This window comes from Thamnophis elegans, chromosome Z (assembly GCF_009769535.1).
Source record: "Thamnophis elegans isolate rThaEle1 chromosome Z, rThaEle1.pri, whole genome shotgun sequence".
NCBI classification, from domain to species: Eukaryota; Metazoa; Chordata; class Lepidosauria; order Squamata; family Colubridae; genus Thamnophis; species Thamnophis elegans.
The window spans coordinates 63950023-63970397 of NC_045558.1; the positions used below are offsets into that span (position 1 = coordinate 63950023).

The window sequence follows — 20375 nt, forward strand, 5'->3', positions numbered from 1 at the left end:
TTGCATATCTTGTATATACTCGAAAGCTTTCGTCTATAATTTCTATTATTTTATCCTGAGATATCTCCAGAACATCTATCAAAATCTTTGAAATTATCTGAACTAAGTTCTCTCCTTTTTCTTCTATATTTTGAAATCTTAAGAAGAATTCAGACCTATCCATCTTCCATCTTAATATTCCACTACTCTCTCTTTCAACATCGCTTAGTCTGCTCTCTAGCTTCTCGGTTTTCTTCTCTCCTTCTTGGATTTTATTTTCAATTTTTTGGATCCTGTCTTCATATTTCGTCATCCAGTTGTGCATACTTTCAATTTTCCCTTCCATTTTATCAACTTTTTGTACTATGCTTTGGTTTTGTTGTTCCATTCCCTCCACTTTTTCCCCATACTCTCAAACTTCTTTACAAGGGTGTCTAACTTATCATCCTTACTGTCAAGTCCTACTTGCATTTTCTGCATCACTTGCATAAGTGTTTCAAAATTTGCTTCCTTCTCTTTTTCATGCTGGAGCACTGGCTGTGTTGTCCTCTGGCCTCCCGCAGGTGAGGAGGCGGAAGTTGATATAGAACCAAGAGCGGCTGCTTTTCTACTCATAGTCAATTAGTATTAGAGGGTGGAAGATTATAAGTACAATGGGTGAAGTACGTAGGGGACAAAAGAGAGAAGAAGGAGAGATAAGAAAAGAAGGAAAAAAAGAAAGAGGAAGAGAGAAAGGAAAAAAAGGAAAGAAAAAAGAAAAAACTCTTCAAAGTATTTTGCTCAAAATTTAAAGTGAGCCATCTATTGATGTCCAAATGTCTTCAAAAAAAATACAAAAAGAAGATATAAAATAAGAAAAGAACCCCCCCCCTCCAAAAAAGGAGGGGTGCTTCAAGCCGCAAGTGGGAAAAAAAGGTGTAAGTAGTCAAAAGGTCAAAAAGAATGATCAAAAAAGAAAAAATCAATGTCAGTATCTCTCCAACCAAATGGTATGAAAATAATGTTGAAAAAAGAAAGGATGCCACCAAGCTAAAACAAATAGTCTTTCGGACTCTTTTTCCCCTCCTAAGATAAGAGTCTTTCCAAGGTCATTCTCAGCTCCATCACAGCTCTGTTGTTTGGTCTAACAGAAGTCCAGATAAGGAAACAGTAACACCTGTGTAAATAACTCTTTCAAATGAATTACAGGGGAAATTTTGGTAACAATAATTCAAGTCCGCTAGATGGCAGTGTTAGCTTGTAGCTTGTAGCTTGCATTAGCTTTGTTAAAACTTCCGTAGCGATTGCTAATTACTAATTGTTGAAATACAACCAAAAAGCTAAAAGAAAACAAAAAACAAATCTTCAAAGCACTTTAGGTTTAAATTCAATATCCCCACAAGGTTCAAAGTTAAGAATATCGACAGCAAAAAGAGGAGCACAAAAAGCCGATTTAGATTACAAGAAAGTCCAGCCCGGTTTTCAAAGTTAAAAAAAGGAACAGAAAAAATAATCTTTCAATTGGCAACATTTATTCTCGCCGCTTTTCTCACTAGTCAGCCTTATTTTAAACTAAGTTTCCAAATTTAGAGTGTTCTCTTTCCAACAAGAAAAAAAGATTTAAAACTCACACCAAACAACATGTTCATATCCAGTCTCTTTAGGCTATCCGCAGTTTCAACAGCCTTGTGGCTGGTCCGGAAATCACTGGCAAAGAGGGGTTTCTAGGTCCCCAGAGACCTTGCGAACGTCTCTGGGACCACTAGATTTCCCTCTACCTTTTACTGTCTCTTCAGGACAGCTTAGATCCAAAAAGGACTGTCCAAATGACCCGGTTAGATGGTCCCTTTCAAGAGCTGCCTGAAAGTCTGTCTTCTCACTGCTAAGCTCCACCTTCTCCTCAGCTCCTTGTGCTTCTAGGGGAGAGAGATGATCCATCTTGTCTAGTAATTGTGTGGTTTGCTGTCTATCTTGTCCTTCTTGTGCTCTTTCTCTAGGTCCGGATGGTGCGGGATGTCCAGCCTTCAAAATATTATGGTAAAAATCTCGAACTTTCCATACTGAGTTGAGACGGTATCTTTGCCTCTCAAATGTGAATGCTAGGCCAAATGGTGCATCCCATCTGAACTGTATCTGGCGATTTCTAAGCTCTTCGACTAGAATAGTCTTTCCTGGATCTAAACATTTGAGGTGGTATCTCTTTCAAAACAGTCAATTCCTGACCCCCAATTTGAAGCTTAGTTTTATAGGACTCTTGTAATATCGTATTTCTAATCTCTCTTGTAGTAAAATATATAACAATGTCCCGTGGGAGCTGCTTCTGCTTTGCCAGCCAAGAATTAACGCAATAAACTTTATCAATTTGCCAGTTAAAATTACCCCCTGGTCTTCCCAACAGGCTGTCAAATGCTTCTGAAAAAATCTGTTTCAAGTTTTCCTGCTTGTCTTCACGCAAGCCCCTTACTCTTAATGCCAGTTCCAGTTGTCTGTACTGAATCATAATAATTTCTTTTTCAGCATTTTCACCTTTGGGTGGGTCACCTATAGGGGGTGTAGGAAGCAGAGGCTGCAGCTTTGTGCCAAGTGTGGGCAATGTGCCAGAGCTTCTAGGAGCCGAGGGGGGCATCTTTAAAGTAAGATTTGGCTTAGAGGCCATTCCAAGTTTTATCTTCAACCAATTAGTAAAACTCTGCTGGCCAATTATACAGCTGTGGAACAAGGTGATAAATCACTCCTTTCCTTTGGAGTTTTAAAACTCCGTAGGGCTTTACGAAGAGTTTCAAAACATAAACATTATTACGAAGCAGTTCAGCGAGCTCGTCGCCATTTTAAGTGTCTCTTTAATAGCTAAGTTATCGGAAGAAGGTCTTGTAAAAATGAAGCTAAGATTTAAACAAACAATTAAGGGCTCCCACATACCAGTCCTGCTCGCCTTGAAGTCAATAAATCAAGTTTTGTTCTGAGGAAGAGAGAGCTTGCTTCATGCTGCAAAAATGTAGCTGTAATTCCCCGGCACGGAGACAGTTCTGCCCTCAGCTGGCCCTCCTCTCCTCGCAGAAACACAAACTGTGAGGATCAAATGGCACTTTGCTCAGCAGAACCCGCTCACCTCATCTTCTTTGCCTGAAGAATAAGGTAAACAAACTGCCAGATGTCCGATAGATGATCATCCGACAGATAACGCGACCAGGAATTCGGGAGCAGCTATAATGAGCTGCTTCCATCAGCAGGCCCCTCCCCAGAAGCCCCTTTCCTTCTTTTCCATTTTCTTTCCTTTCTCTTTTCCTTTCCTTTCTCTTTTCCTTTCCTTTCTCTTTTCCTTTCTTTTCTCCTTTCCTTTCCTTTTTCCTTTCCTTTCTTTCCATTTCTTTTCCTTTTTCCTTTCCTTTTTCCTTTCCTTTCTCTTTTTCCTTTCCTTTCTCTTTTCATTTTTCCTTTCCTTCTTTTCCTTTCCTTTCCTTTTTCCTTTCCTTTCTCCTTTCTTCTTTTTAGCAATATCAGTTAGACTTATATACCGCTTCATAGGGCTTTCAGCCCTCTCTAAGCAGTTTACAGAGTCAGCATATTGCCCCCAACAATCCGGGTCCTCATTTTACCCACCTCGGAAGGATGGAAGGCTGAGTCAACCCTGAGCCGGTGAGATTTGAATAGCCGAACTGCAGAACTGCAGTCAGCTGAAGTAGCCTGCAGTGCTGCATTTAACCACTGCGCCATCTTGGCTCTTTTTCCCTTCCTTCTTTTCCATTTCCTTTTCTTTTTCCTTTCCTTTCTCTTTTTCCTTCCTTTCTCCTTTACTTTCCTTTTCCTTTCCTTTCTCTTTTCCTTTCCTTATTTCCTTTTCCCTTCTTTTTTCTTTTCCCTTCCCTTTCCCTCCCTTCTTCATCCTTTCCTTGATTCTTTCCAATTTCCTTTCCTTGCTTCTTTCCAATTTCCTTTCCTTTTTCCTTTCTTTTCTCTTTTCCTTTCCTTTCTTCTTTCCCATTTCCTTTCTTTTTTCTGTTCCTTCTTTTTCCTTTGCTTTTTCCTTTCCTTTTTCCTTTTCTTTTTCTTTTCCTTTTTCCTTTCTTTTCTCTTTTCCTTTCCTTTTTCTTCTTTCCCATTTCCTTTCCTTTCCCTCCCCCTTCCTTACCTTCCTTCCTTCCTGGGGATCTGAGTTAGAGGGAGGGAACCCTTTTCCTCCTTGCCTCCCTCTCCAACATCTGTTAATTATGGCTAAAAAAAAATTCAGGTGCTCGTGCAAGAAAAAGTGCTGCTCAAACACTATACTTTTCCTCACACACTGAAAAAAAATTAGAGGGAACATTGCTTACCGGTGGCACAATGAGGTTGTAAGGTGAAATGTTACATATGTTCAATAGTTCTGACAGGTCCAGTTAATGTCAGGCACAGACTGCATAATTCCAGCTTTCCATGGTCATGTGATTGCCATTTGCAAACTTCTGTGCCTGCAGAAATGTTATGACAGCTGCCATTACAAGGACCTGTTGTAAGCACCCTTGTTCAATGCCATTTGAATAGTCAATGAACAAGCAAGAATTATGCTATGTTGGTTTGTACAGTGAATAAAAGCTGGCAACTAGATCTTGACATGGAAGAATAATGGAAGAATTCCAAGCATTTTGAGGCTTTAAAGTATGTATTAAAAGGGCAGAAAAATTAGAACATTAGAGGAAAAGGGAGAATGGTTGAAAATAAATAATTTTACATTCAAAGCTGCATCTCTGCTTGGATGCTGTTCTTTCAAAAACATTATCATGAAACATGATATTTCACATTTGAGAGATTGGCAATGTCTGCTATCTCAGTGAGGCCTTATGTGAAATTTTTAAACACATTTTAATGTATTGTTTACTAGCATTTGTTAAAATAAATGGGGAACTTTGCCTTTATCAACCGTGATCATAAGTGAAAAGCATATAAATAAACTTAAGTTCCAGCCATTGAGGTAATAAGCATTTTCCTAATTCAACCTGAAATCCACATCCCATAACTTGTTTAGTTTATTCTAATCAGGAAATGGGAAAAATAAGTAGCAGTATATATGTGAATTTTCTTTAAAATGAGTTTACTTTAAGGGGCTTTTTCTACTTATAAATAATACTTAGCAGTGTCTTTGATTTCTTTTTAAAAGTAGGGATTGTAATTTTTTTCTTTTGAAGAAGTAATGGTAAACTATCTAGTATGGTATTACTTAAATCTATAAGATCTTGAATGGCCTTTTCTTAGAGTAATAGCATTGTCATTTCATTTGTGCTTGTGCTGGCCATTCACAGTGACAACATCTGCTAAATCTTATTGTTACATTGATAGCCAGCATCCATATTGCTACTAAAGGATAATGTCAATGAACATGTTCACAGTATAACTGAATCATTCACAAGGGCGGACAAAGGCATATAACATGAAATCAGTGTGTTTTTGCCTTCTTGATCCATAGTAAACCTCTATGCATTTAGAACTCTCATTCCATAATCCATCAAATTGGAAAGCACAGCTCAGTTATATAGAAATATCTCTTCTCTTTGCCATTTATACAGCTGCTTGTGTGTCAGATCCCCTGCTGAGACGCTGCATTCTGATGGAGGAGGTGGGAGGAGATTACTGGGGTTGCATTCTCTGCATGCTTTTATTTTTGCTGTTGGATTTAGGGACAGGAGCTATCTTGAAGACAGATGGCCTTCCTCCCAACCTATTCTAGCCTGACACCAAAGTCTCTGCAGTCTGGGGATGAGCTTCTATCAAGCTAACGCCTTGGAGTTCTGAAAACACCTATGTGGAATTGTACTGGCTACTGATGGACTGGTGAAAGGGGGTGTAGTGTGAATTGGGAAGAATACCTTAATACTTTGTGTGGGAATTTCGATTCCCCCTGACTTCTCTGCAATCACTTTCTCTCAGTAAAAGTTCCTTCTGATATCTAATTGTTTCAAGACTCATACTTTCCTGAGGGGATAGCTGAGGCAGTTTATTATATTTGGTGGAATCTGCAACGTGATCAACATAGAGAGACATACTGCCCTACTATGGTAACTGTGCAAACCATGCCCACTCAAGACATTGCTTCTGCCAAGGCTCAACTGGGAGCTGACTCCAGATGGACAGAGGAAGCTGCAAACCTGGAAGGCTCATCAAAACCCAGGTGGTCCATTTGCGTCGGGAGGAAGGATGACTGGGAGGGGAAGACCAAAGAAGTTATCCTCACCCGCGGCAGTCACCAATGTGGACAGAAGGAAGAATGGAAAGTGTTCGAAGATGATGAAGAAGAAGGGGACAAGCCCAATTCTGCTGACTTTCTCATGAGGCAAACCATGCATTCCATGATGGAGTTCATTCCAGAACTTGAAGGCATGAAATACCCTGGCCAGAATGTTCATTAATGATGGCTGTGGAACAGTGGTGGGTTTCAAATTTTTTTTAGAACCTTTCTGTAGGTGTGGCCTGTTTTGTGAGTGTGGCCTGTTTTGTGGGAGTCATGACTGGGTGGGCGTGGCCAACTTGTAAAATGTGATGAAACTCACTTAACAACGCTCTTGCTTAGAAACCAAAATGTTGGCCCAGAAACTGGTATTTGGAGCACGCAAGTCTTAAAGTTGTCAAGTTACAAGATTCTTGCACCCCTAACACTTTAGGGGAAAAAATCAGGGGTGTTCAAACTTTACAGCTTTAAGACTTGTGGACTTCAACTTCCAGAATTCCTCCTCCAGTTATGTTGGCTCAGGAACTCTGGCATTTGAAGTGTGCAAGTCTTAAAGCTGTCAAGTTACAAGACCCTTGCACCCCTAACCCTTTAGAAAAAAAACCTAGGGGTGTTCAAATTTGACAGCTTTAAGACTTGTGAACTTCAACTCCCAGAATTCCTCCTTCCATTGCTCAGTTGATATCGCCGGGGTGCCGCCAGGACAAGCAAGGTTTTGGGAAGGACCTTTCCTCCCACTCCAGAGAGCCCATGCCAGGAGAGAGGAAGCGAGCTGGTTTGAATGCTGGTAAGTGGGCTGTTTAGTGGCCAGTGAGTGCCTCCTTCACTTGTTCATCCAGGCGGAGAAAGAAAGAAGATGCGTAATAGCCGGTACGAAGGAGCCTGCCGCCTGCTGCCTGCCTCCTTCACGCATTTGGACAGTGGGGGTGCTTTCTCGCATGCCTTCTTTTTTTCTCCGCCTGCCTCCTTCACTCATTCGGCCAGTTGAAAAAAGAAAGAAGGTATGTGATAGCCGAGGGTGAAGGAGCCTGCCATTTGCCTCCTTCACATGTTCAGGCAGTGGGGGTGCTTTCTTGCATGCCTTCTTTCTTTCTCTGCCTGCTTCCTTCATTCATTCAGCCAGGCGGAGAAAGAAGGAAGGTGTGCGAGAAAGCACCCCCACTGTCCAAACACGTGAAGGTGGCAGGTGGCACACTCCTTCGCCCTTGGCTATCACGCACCTTCTTTCTTTTTCCACCTGGCCGAATGAGTGAAGGAGGCAAGCGGAGAAAGAAAGAAGGCATGTGAGAAAGCACCCCCACTGCCTGAACATGTGAAGAAGGCACTGCCGCCCGCCCGCGTTCAAACCAGGCTGCCTCCTCTCTCCCCATGCGGGCTCTCTGAAGGGAAGGGGAGGTCTCTCCCAAGACCTGCTTCCCTTACCTCGTGGAACAGTTCCGGGATGGCGGGATATTCTTTTTTCCCCAGTACGGAAGCGTAGCCTCGACCCCTGCCTTCCTGCCACCTCCAATCCAGCCCTGCACAATCGCCACGCCACCGGCCTGGGGACACTCCCGGCTGCAGTTGGCATTCTCCTAGAGCTCCTTCCTGGCTGCACCCCCAGAGGGGTCACATGGCAGTGGCGCATGGGCTGCTAACTGACCCAGGCCTGCCTGGATGCCCTGAGAGGAAGGATCAGCAGGAGAAAGCCAACTGCTGCCAGCAATGGGGCACAAAGGAGCAATTGCCCAGCAGCTGCCGTGTCCCATTGTAGGCACCCAGGGTGGCCTCGATGTCTTGCCTCCCTGCTGCCTCCAGCCCCATGCAACCTCCCTGCCACCCAACTGACCTTGTAACACTCTGCTGGATGTCCTCTCCTTTGCGTTCTGTTGCCGGCTGCAGCTGCCTCTGGGCAGCTGCTGTGCCCCAGGGCAGTCACCTGACAGTGGTGCGTGGACTGCTGACTGTCCCAGGGTCTGCCTGGTTGCTTCTGGAGGGAGCAGGCAGATGGGCAGCATTCCTCCCACACCTCCCCGGCTGCCTGCAACCTCCAAGCCTTGACTGGACGGGCAAAGGAAGTGGGAGCAAGCATGGTGTGGACAGTTGGGCAAGCAAGTGGTGACTCTGGTTGGCAGGTGGAGCAAGTAGGGGGGCAGGCCAGGGGAGGGAGTGTTCCAATATGGGGCCTTCGGAAGATCAGGTACAGGAAAGCACGCTTAATTTCACCAACCGGTACACCTGTACTGGTGCGTACTGGCTGAAATGCACCCCTGCTGCGGAACCTGATTCAAAGATGAAGGTAAAGCTTCATTGCTTCATTGCTTGACACTATGGTGGCAGTATCTGCCACCCTGGCAGGGGCTACCACAACTGTTGAACCCTCATCGAGAGAGACAGCCAATGTCCTTAAGCCAGGTGACCCTGTGGGGTCCTGAGGCAGAAGGCCCCACCTTGCATGAAGTTTGACAGGGACTCCCATCAACTGGGATTCTTTCTGGCCCATGTCCTTGCTTACATGCAGGAATATGGGTATGAGATTCCCATGGAGGGAGCCAAAGTGAAAGTGGTCACACTGGCATGGCCTGATGGATGGTGATCCTCCACAATACTATTCAGGGAGAAAAAAGATGGGACTTTGCATCTCTGCATTGACTATCATAATCTGAATGCTGTATGCATGTCAAATGTGTACCCCTCCCTATGATGAAGGACATGTTAACCCATTTGGCAAAGGGGAAATTTTTCAGCAAGCTGGACTTGTGGGAAGTGTATTACTGCATTCAAATCAGGGAGGGGAATGAATGGAAGGCTGCTTTTAACTGCCCAGTAGGTTGTTTCCAGTTCAAAGTATTTTCTTTTGGATTACAAGGAGCCCCTGCAGTGTTTATGAAAGTCATTACTGAAGTACTACACAAACACATATATAAACGGGTGCTGGTTATATGGATGACATTTTAATTTACACCAAAACCAAAGCAGTACATGTAAGGTTGATTTGAGCGATTCTTAAGAAGCTTTGTGCCACTAAATTCTATGCCAAACTTTCCAAGCACTGTTCCCTCTAAGGTGCGCGCCTGCGTGGCCGCGCACTTGGAAAGAAATCCCCGCGCAGAGGTTTCTAACTGCCGCGCAAAGATTTCTACCAAAGCAAACGTGGGGAAGTCCTTTGCAGGCGGCTAGAACTGGCCACCCGCAAAGGACCTCCCCAGACTTGTTTTGATGAGCCGCCAGTCCTCTTGCTTCTTCTCCTTCACCAGCAAAGCTCCCGCTGGCTTCCCCGCCCATGGCAGCGGCGTCTCTCCCTCCACGTGGAGCACCTGAGCTGGCTCCCGCGTTATCCCTCCCCCTTCCTCCTCTGCCGTGCTTTTGAGGCCGCGGGAGCTAGTAGGAAAGCGGCCGAGGTGGAGGCGGCGGCAGGGGTAACCCAGAGCCCAGCTGCCGCCTCCACCTCCGCTGCTTTCCTACTAGCTCCCGTGGCCTCAAAAGCACGGCAGAGGAGGAAGGGGGGGATAACGCGGGAGCCAGCTCAGGTGCTCCGCGTGGAGGGAGAGACGCTGCTGCCACGGGCGGGGAAGCCAGCGGGAGCTTTGCTGGTGAAGGAGAAGAAGCAAGAGGACTGGCTGCTTTGAAATGCAACCCCCTGGTCCCGCCGGCCGCGGATTTGATTCGGCGTAAGTGGGGGCCGAATACATGCTGAGCCGACTTTGCGCAGTGAGGCGGAGTAATTCAACCCCCCCCCAAGAATGTGTGTGTGTGTGTGTGTGTGTGTGTGTGTGAGAGAGAGAGAGAGAGAGAGAGAGAGAATTGGATCAAAATTGGTGGCCAAAGGAGTGGAGGGAGGGAGGGAAGGAAGGGAGGGAGGGAGGAAGGAAGCCCTCCCCCTGTGAAAAAAACTGAAGATGGAGCAGTGAATGAATAAACCATAAAAGCAACAAACAGTTAATGCGTAAGTAAGCTGAGGAGCAAGTTCTCAACTAAGGAAGAAATATAAGAAAGAAATATAAAAAGCTCAATATGCCAAAACACTTATTTTAGTCTTCATTTAATTACTTGTATTGTAGTCTGATGTAACATCTTTTTAAAGTTAACGTTAGTTAGAAAAGATAGGGTACAAAACTTAAATAATAAAAAAAATGTACATTCATTTTGAAAAATAAATGCAATACTTGATTAATTTCATATCTTTATTTAAAATAGTTTTGGCATGGCATATTATTTCATTGACTCAGTTGGAAATGATGTGGATGTTGTATCTGATTCTGAGGTATATACATTCTTAAGTAACATAACATATAGCATATTGTCCAAACTTGCTAGACTATTTAATTGATCTTACTACTTTAAAGGGGGAGAGTTTCATGATAAATTATTTTATTACATTTATGTTGCATTTATATATTATATTTATTACATTTATATTTCACATTATATATTTGTATTGTTATTTTAGTGTTTATTGTCAATTTTGATAGATATTATATTGATATATCAATACTGATTTTACTCATACTAAATAACAATTACTGCTATTATTTATCAGCATTAAATATTTACAGTTTTTAATATTGAGTTAGTCGTATTTTAGAATAATAGGATTATCTTTTAATAGGATAATTGGCAAAATATAATTCACATGTGATGGGTTGCATTCCAAAGGAATGTGAGAGGACAGGTTGCCTGCAAAATGCCAGGACCCAGGACCCTGTTGGTGCCATGTCTCTCTCTAGCCAGTCTAACAATGTAAAAGCTGAGCAGAGAGCCTTTTTTTTTTCAGGGTGAGCGGAAAAGTATAATGTTTGAGTGGCACTTTTCATGTCTGGCATTCATCGGGCTGAAACCTCGCTCGCAATTGGCGCTTGACGCTTGGAAGGTTGCGCAAATGTCCAGCAGACGCGACAGCAGTTCAAACTGTGGCTCTCTTAGGTGCTCAGGCATGAAACTGTGCCGCTCACACACTGTACTTTTCCGCTCACACTGAAAAAAAAATAGAGGGAACATTGTTTCCAAGTGCTAATTCCACCAGGACAAAATAGATTACCTGAGCTATAAAATCTCCCAAGAGGGGATCGAAATAGACCCTGAAAAGATTAGGGTAGTGCTAGAATAGGCTCTGTCCCATACAAAGAAGTAGTTACAAAACTTCATAGGATTCACAAATTTACAGGAAATTTATGCCTTGTTTTGCCCAAATAGCGCTGCCCATCATAAATTTGCTAAAAAGAAAGAGGAGGAGACAAACCTAAACACAGCCAGTCTTTGAAATGGTTAACGGAATGTCAAGCCATGTTAAAAAAAACCTGTGGTTTTTTTACACCCAACTAGTGATGAAATACCCAGACCCTGACAAATCTTTCATCATGCAAACTGACAACAATGATGTTATAGTGTGGGGAGAATGAGAACAGGCAGGTACAATCATGTACATATACTTCAAAGAAACTGTTGGAAAACAAGCAATGATTTCCGACAGTGAATCAGCACATCCATAATCTTAACACAGGATTGTTTCTACTCAAAATGCCAGCAAACCCTTTTTATCTTTCAGGATGTTATCAATTATAATTAGCTGAAGCTAGCTTATATTCTTCTTCCTCTCACTTTTTAAAAAAAATTCCTTTTCCAATGGAAATTCAGTATTTAGTGCTTACTAAATCCATAGACCTTAATCTTTATTTGGTAGGGTAGTCCAGAACATACTAATAATTCCTTCTTGATTGTTAGTAGCTCTTTTCAAAGTATTTAAGACTAAACCTTTCAAGAATCATTTTTTTCTGAAGTAGTTTTCAAACATATTGACTCCAATTCATCTGTTTTTTTAAATAAAGTAGTTGAAATATTTATTATATGTAACAGGATTGTCAAACTCACAGTTTAGCCAAGGGGACAAAAGTCCCAATACATCACGTGATGCTGTTGTGCCAATGCGAGTTTGACACGCCTGATATATAATATCAGTTATTCAGTGGTCCAATTTACAGCAAGAGAGAAAATGGAAAATGGTCTTCTTATCTTTTGTGATGGTCCCTTTCCCTTATTAGGGAAATAGGATGAATGTATTTTAAATTAAGAGCTTATTTCTTCCCTCATGATGTAAACAAATTCAATAATCTTCTCAAAGTTCAGCAAATTCCTTCTTGGTGGTATAAGATTTAAGTCTGCCTTTATTTGCCTGCTTTCTTCTTTCCTCTGGGTTTTTTTTTTTTTTTTTACAATTTGTAGCTGTAAATCGAGACACTGGAGCTGGATATTTCAGATAATCTCAATTAGTCATACTGTAACAATTTATATCTCTAGCTCTCCAACTGTCAAGCAACAATTCCAACAGTGAGTTGAACAGAATGTCTAGCTTTTGTCACCAATTCTCTAAATGCCATATTTAATTTACCATGTTTGGGATATGTTGCTCCGTTTTTTGTTCAGGATATGGGTGTGGAAATGAAGAACCATTGAAAAAATGAAAGAGATTGGCTAGAGTATCTTCCACACATTTAGTCTGGGGTGTTTCTAGCTTTATGGTATGATGGTTTGTATTAGTTGTTGTGGGATTTCAGGAAACAGCTGAAATGGATTTGATGGATAGTTGACTTAGTTCTTGTACATGTTATGAAAAGGTCATTAAAATCGTAACTTTAGCATATAGTTGCTATATGTATTTTGAATCTGTAAGTTGACTCACATACATTTGTTCTCCCATGCATTTGCTCTTAGTATATCTCTTAGTTACCGTATTTTCAGCCATATAACCCGCCCACGCAAATAACCCGCCCACGCAAATAACCCGCAGGTTTGCAAGATCGTGTAAACTGTTTTCCGTATACCCCGCCCACTTATATAACCCGCGACGAGTAAGGGAGAAGGGAAACTGCTGAGATTGGGGGAAGGAACGGAGGAGAAAGCCTGTGCCAGCTGGGGAGGGGTTGGACGGCAGTTATCCTACGTAAAAAAATTTTTGTATACCCCGCCCACTTTTATACCCCGCGGGGGGGGGAAATGCTGTGTGTGTAAAAAACGCATATAACCCGCGGGTTATATGGGTGAAAATACGGTATATTGGCCCTCTTCCTCATAAAGTTCTGTTTAGGAAAATAAATCTTTTATGAAAATAACTAACCCCACTAAAATGCAAATAATAAGTTTTGTTTACCAAGTGAATTGAACTTGAAAAGCTGTTGAAAGCTATTTGAAGATACTGGTGGAAAATGCCCATTTCTAAACCTGAAATACTTTTAGAATCAAGTATAAAAGATGAACAATTAACTGGAAAAAAACATGACAAGAGGAGAAAGAAAACGGTGCAAGAAGATAATACCCTGGTTTGTACCTCTACAACCCCCTCTATGCTTTGAATTAAATTGTTCTTTTTCTGTTTCATTTAATCTCTTTATAGAGAAGAGTCAAAGATGTTATATCACCAATTGTCTTTGAAGCTACATATAGCCTTGGGGAACATATTCTGGAAAAGGAGGAAAAAGAATTACCTGCTCTCAAGCCTGTACTCCAATGGAAAAAAGGCCAGAAAATGTCACAGAGAAACCAGGTTAGAGTTTGGATAGTGTTCCTATAAAAGCAATCATCAATGTTTGAAATAAACAATGTTGTCTTTTTCCCTAATGGGAAAAAATGAGATTCTCTTCTCTGAATGAACTGTTAGGTAAGTCAGTATTTAGAATTATTTATTTATTTTAATAGTTCTTTATTCCACCTTTATTACTTTATAAGTAACTCAAGGCAGCAAATATACACAATACTCTCTCCTATGTTCTCTACAACAATAACCTTGTGGATAGGCTGGGCTGAGAGAATATGACTGGGCAAAAATCATCCAGTTGACTTTTGCGCCTAAGATGGAAGTAGAAGTAACAGTCTCCTGGTTTCTAGGCTACAGCTTAATCACTACATTAAACTGGCTCTCACCTTCCTTTATTTAGTAGGGGATGAACAGAAGCAGTGCTTTCATACAGTTTTTCCAGGTATTTTTTCACAATGCTTCTATCTTATGTGATACTGTTGCAGAACTGCTATTTATACTACTACTAAATCAGAATTCAAGACATAGGCTGAAAACTGATATCATTCTGTTAAGAAAAGACCTATCACTAGTGGGATAGATTCTTTTTCTCTTCCCTCTTGGATGTCTTCCAAAATATTTTGGGACTCTGGAGCAGTTTTGAAACACATATTTAATAGTGGGAATAGGAGCAGAGTGAGATGAAATTCTCCTGATTAGCACCCCATATCTGCTGAAAAACTTAGCCACATTAACTCCAGTGGGACTTGCTCATGTACTTCTTATAATATTGTCCCTTCATTATTTATTATAGGATAATTGCCCTAATAAATTAATGAAGAAATTTATTATATAAATCTGTAGTCTGGCCTCTTCAATGCTTTCAGCTTGTCCCTTCTCATTTAATATCTCATGGCAAATTTCTTCTGTTCTAAAATGTTAAGCAATTAATTACAACATGAATTATTATACAGAGAATTTTCCAGTTGATGCCTCCTTTGGTAATATGGTAATATGGAAATGCACCCTACATTATACAGAAGTCCTATGGGAAATAGAGTTTATAATATGCTGAGGAGAATAACTAAAGAAATAGCCAGAGAGCAGATAGGCTAAGGTGTAGACCAGCCTAATCAGTTTGACAAATAGTTATCTTTTAGATAACAGATGCAAAATAAGTAGTTTTCAGAAGTTGTTAGATTACAGATCCATTCTATTCTTGCCAACCGTGCTAAGGAGTGATGGTGAATGTAGCTGAATAACTAAAGGGCCATTCCTGTTTTAGATCATCTGTGGCAAGTGAGAATCATATGATTACATTTTGTGCTGAGCATATGCTTTGTTCAGTCAAGGAGGATCTCTGCTATTCCCAATACTCCCCATATATGAATCTTTCTGTTATTACAGGAAATGACTTTCTCCAACCCCTCCGTCTTTTGTCTAATTAGAAATATTCCTCCCTCTCCCCCTTTGGTTGGGTGAAATCTCTGAGGCATTCAGTCTCATCCACATATACGTACCAGGTTTCATGTGTTGGAATTCAGTGGCCAGGATGAACCCCAAATTGGCACAGAATTGATGTTTTCCATACCAGGAAATCTAAAAATGATTCCACCCAGTGTTATGATACAATATGATTGATCTGAGCTTTTGGGACTGGCTGTCCTTACCAAATCACTATGTGGTAGAGAAAAGAGGACTGAGTTGGTTGGAAGTACTGCAGTTTAGAATTTAATTTTTAGTAGCTTTATCTTCATGTATATTTGAAAGATCTGCTATTATTTTACTTAACTAAACGGTTGTAACCTATACTGCTCTTGTAATTTGTACATGGACCAGCAGGAAAACATTTCAAAGATTTGCAGTTTGTTCCTTTAAACAGCTGGTCCTTTGCTTGCAAGTGGATTGACTGTAGTCCCCTAGTTTGCAAGCAGGAATTTGATCCTGGAAATATTTTCTTTTACATATACTGTTAATTAAAACAGAAGTATTCATGTATATGAATACTTAATTTTTTGCCCCCTTTGAAGCCCCAAAGCATTTGAAGATGTATTGGCCCCAACAGTCTCAGGCTGTGCACCTAAAACAATGCTTCTGAAATTTGATTACTTTAAGATATTCATCCTGGCTAGGAAACTATAGGAGTCTACCCACTTAAAGTTACCAAGTCTGAGAAACAGTGGTCTGAAGTCTTACAATCAATCATGACCTTGGGAAAACAGAAAGCACTCCCCCTCCAAATGTTGATGTGAAGAAACTGCTGTTTTTTCTTTCCTGTAGAAATTTTCTTGTCTTGAATGGCTTTTTTTCAATATTGAATATCACTCCACTATGCTTTTTAACACTGACATTGCTCCTATTAATGGATGTTTGGAGGATGGTGTCATTAGCACTATTACAAATCTTATTGTTCTAAAATAGATTAACAATTCTCATTAAATGAATCTATCAAATTTGTTAGGCATTTTTCAGATCTTGTGTGAGCATCATTCTGCTGTTTGTTAAAACAGTGTGATTTTTTCCAGTCTTTTGTTGGCTCTGAAGAATAATCACATTTGATTCATTAAAGTTAATAGCACTTAAATCAGTGGCATGCTACCTTAAACAACTAGTAATAATTTTAAAAATCCATCCCTATTACTGTTCTTTTTATAGACTAAAGGTATTGTCCCAGATCTCCAGGCAAGAAAATACTCCAAATTCATGCATGGTTATACTATATTGAATATATGCATATACTATCATTAAAGATCAGAGCCATTAGGTTTCATTTTAAAACGAATGGTAATTTCTTGTTACATCCTTGCTTGGTTAGTTTAAACTATATAGCAAAGAAGATAGAATTATGCAGTAATATCACATGTATATTATAGGCTTGATTGTTTAGTTATATTAACAGGGATTTCCCTGATCTTGGATACCACAGAAAATTGACTATTCTGAAGTGCAAATAAAGCTTTCTGATTGTTTCCTTGTCAAACCACAAAAAATGAAGGGAATTCATAAACTTAGAGAGATAGCCGTCCTAGAATGATTGATATAAATGACCTGCTGGAGAGAGTGGAGGCTACGGGAGGGGAAATGGGGTCTACGGGTGCGGGGGTGGGCTGGAGCATTATGGTCATGACAGGGAGGGGCAGGTATGACGGGAACTTCAGGGCTAGCCATTACCGGGGAAGAAGGGTCCGCTACGTCACAGCGATCCCTCCTTCCAGCCCTGTTAGTTCCACTCCAGGACCATATGGCGAGAGTTGTCAGGGCCCTGGTCTCAGGCTATTGTTGCTAAATGCCAGGTCTGTGGTTCACAAAGCTCCCCTCGTCCGGGACCTAATATTAGATGAGGGGGCAGACCTGGCATGTATTACTGAAACCTGGCTGGGCCAGGAGGGAGGAGTCCCCCTCACTGAAATGTGCCCAGAAGGGTTTCAGGTGCTCCATCAGCCACAACCCCAGTGAAGGGGTGGGGGAGTGGCTGTCATCATCCGAAGGTCATTAGTTCCTCATAGGATCCCTGCTCCGGAGCTTGCCGGGTGTGAGTCCCTGATGGTGAAGTTGGACCTTGAGGGTCAAGTGGGCTTGTTGTTAATGTACCTACCTCCCAACAGCATTGCAACATACCTCCCTGTGCTCCTCGAGTCAGTAGCCGAAGCTGGCGGTAGAGTTCCCCAGGCTTATAGTGCTGGGGGATTTCAACCTGCCTTCACTCGGCGAACACTCTGATGGGGCGCAGGAGTTCATGGCTTCCATGACAGCCATGGACTTGACCCAAGTAATCTGGGGTCCAACTCACTCAGCGGGTCACACGCTTGACCTCGTATTCCTCTCAGAGCAGTGGAGACATAATCTAGATTTGAAGGGCATTAAGACCTTGCCCTTGTCATGGTCTGATCACTTCCTACTGAGGCTTGACTTTTGGAAACCAATCCCCCACTGTAGGGAGGGGGAACCAATTAGGTGGTTCCACCACAGGCGCCTATGCGATTTCTGACAGCGCTTGGTGAAATACCTGATGCTCTCATCCACAGTCTGGCAGAGTCCTTAGTTGCTGCCTGGAATACAGCAACAGCGGGGGCTCTAAACCGGATTGTGCCTTTATAGCCTCTCCGAGGTAGTGGATCCAGGAGGGCTCCTTGGTTTACCGAGGAACTCCGGGAGATGAAGCACCAAAAGAGATGCCTAGAGCGCCGCTGGAGGGCTAGTAACTCTGAATCTGACCAAGCACTGATGAGAGCCTATATCAGGGCCTATCTCGTGGCAATACGGGTGGCGAAATGTGCGCATTTTTCCGCTCTTATTGCATCCGCAGAATGGCGCTCAGCCACCTTGTTCAGAATAGCCTGCTCCCTCTTGAAAGGGAGGGATGCGGACGACCCTTTACAGGGTAGAGCTGAGGAATTTGTCCAGTCTCTGGCGGATAAAGTTGCTCGGATTCGGACGGACCTGGACTCCAATTGCACGGTACCAGCTGAGATACCGGGGGAAAGTCTTGATCGGATTTTATGGAGCGACTTTCAACTTGTCGCTCCTGAGGAAGTGGACAAGGCCATGGGAGCAGTGAGTGCCTCCACCTGTATAGTGGACCCGTGCCCCTCCTGGCTGGTCTCAACCAGCAGGGAGGTGACACGTGGCTGGCTCCAGACAATTGTCAACACCTCTCTCCAGGAGGGATCCTTCCTGCACCTCCTAAAGGATGCGGTGGTGAGACCCCTCCTGAAGAAACCTTCTCTGGACCCAGCCATTTTGAACAACTATCGTCCAATCTCCAACCTCCCCTTTGTAGGGAAGGTTGTTGAGAAGGTGGTGGCCTTTCAACTCCGATGGACCTTGGATGAAACTGATTATCTGGATCCCTTTCAGTCGGGTTTCAGGCCTGGTTACAACACGGAAACTGCTTTGGTCGCGCTGATCAATGATCTCTGGTGAGCCAGGGATAGGGGTCATTCCTCTATCCTAGTGCTTCTTGACCTCTCAGCGGCCTTCGATACCATCGACCATGGTATCCTTCTGCGACGGTTGCGAGAGGTGGGAGTGGGAGGCACCGTTCTATGGTGGTTCTCCTCCTACCTCTCGGACAGGTCGCAGTCGGTGTTGGTTGGAGGGCAGAGATCGACCCCTAGGCCCCTCAACTATGGTGTGCCACAGGGCTCGGTCCTGTCCCCCCTCCTATTTAACATCTACATGAAGCCGCTGGGTGAGATCATACTCCGGCATGGGATTAAATACCACCAATACGCGGACGATACGCAACTGTATCTGTCCGCCCCGTGCCAACTCAGCGAAGCGGTAGAAGTGATGTGCCAGTGCTTGGAGGCTGTCAGGGTCTGGATGGGAGCGAACAAGCTTGCACTCAATCCTGACAAGACTGAGTGGCTATTGATGCTCCCTCCCAAGGATGGGGGGTGAAACTATACACCTCTCAGAGAGGGCTCGCAATTTGGGAGTCCTCCTGGATCCGCAGCTGACGCTAGAACATCACTTGTCAGCTGTGACCAGGAGGGCCTTTGCCCAGGTGCACCTGATGCACCAGTTGCAACCCTATCTGGACCGGGAGGCCCTTCGGATGGTCCCTCACGCCCTTGTCACCTCAAGACTGGATTACTGTAACGCACTCTACATGGGGCTGCCCTTGAAGAGTGTTCGAAGACTTCAATTAGTCCAGAATGCAGCCACGCGAGCGATAGTGGATGTACCTAGGTACACCCACGTTACACCTATCCTCCGTGAGCTGCACTGGCTTCCCATTGGTCTCCGGACACGTTTCAAGGTGCTAGTCGTTATTTTTAAAGCCCTACATGGTTTAGGACCTGGATACCTGAGAGACTGCCTCCTGCCATTTACCTCCCAGAGACCTATAAGATCGCACAGACTAGGCCTCCTCCATATTCCATCTGCCGGTCAATGTCGGCTGGCAACTCCCCCGTGGAGGGCCTTCTCTGTAGCACCTCCGGCCCTATGGAACTATCTCCCCGTGGAGATCCGGACCCTTACTACTCTTCCGGCCTTCCGCAAAGCGATTAAGGCCTGGCTGTTCCGGCAGGCCTGGGTCTGTTGATTTATCCAGCCCCATTCTGAGCTATGAATGTTGTGAATTTTAATGTCTGTTTTTTGAGTATTTTTGAGTATTTTTTTGAGTATTTATTAATACTTATAGGCCGCCCTTTTCCCTGAGGGGACTCAGGGCGGCTTACATAAAATGAGGGGAAGGGATATACAAACAATAACACATACAATACATAAAGTAAAATAATAAGCAACATTCATTCATCATTCGGGTGGGGGCAATTATCTTTGTCCCCAGGCCTGACGGGCTAGCCAGGTCTTAAGGGCTGTGCGGAAGGCCTGGACGGTGGTGAGGGTACGAATCTCCACGGGGAGATCGTTCCAAAGGGTCGGAGCTACTACTGAGAAGGCTCTCCTCCTTGTAGTTGCCAGTCGGCACTGACTGGCAGATGGAACTCGGAGGAGGCCTAATCTATGTGATCTAATTGGTCGCAGGGAGGTAATTGGCAGGAGGCGGTCTCTCAAGTACGCAGACCCACTACCATGAAGGGCTTTATGAGTGACAAGTAGCACCTTGAAGCGCACCCGGAGATCAACAGGTAGCCAGCGCAGCTCGCGGAGGATAGGTGTTATGTGGGTGAACCGAGGTGCACCCACAATCACTTGCGCGGCTGCGTTCTGGACTAGCTGAAGTCGCCGGATGCTCTTCAAGGGCAGCCCCATGTAGAGCACATT

The 20375-nt window shown here is 43.3% G+C and overlaps 1 protein-coding gene across 2 annotated transcripts in view; it reads left to right on the forward strand.

Annotated features, from left to right (window-relative positions):
* ITGA9 (integrin subunit alpha 9) overlaps nt 1-20375 on the forward strand; it is a 615138-nt gene that overhangs the window by 303134 nt on the left and 291629 nt on the right. For both annotated transcript variants that reach the window (XM_032236787.1, XM_032236788.1), the window contains exon 16: nt 13521-13670. In XM_032236787.1, the coding sequence (XP_032092678.1) occupies nt 13521-13670 (150 nt within the window). The remainder of the gene's footprint in view (nt 1-13520; nt 13671-20375) is intronic.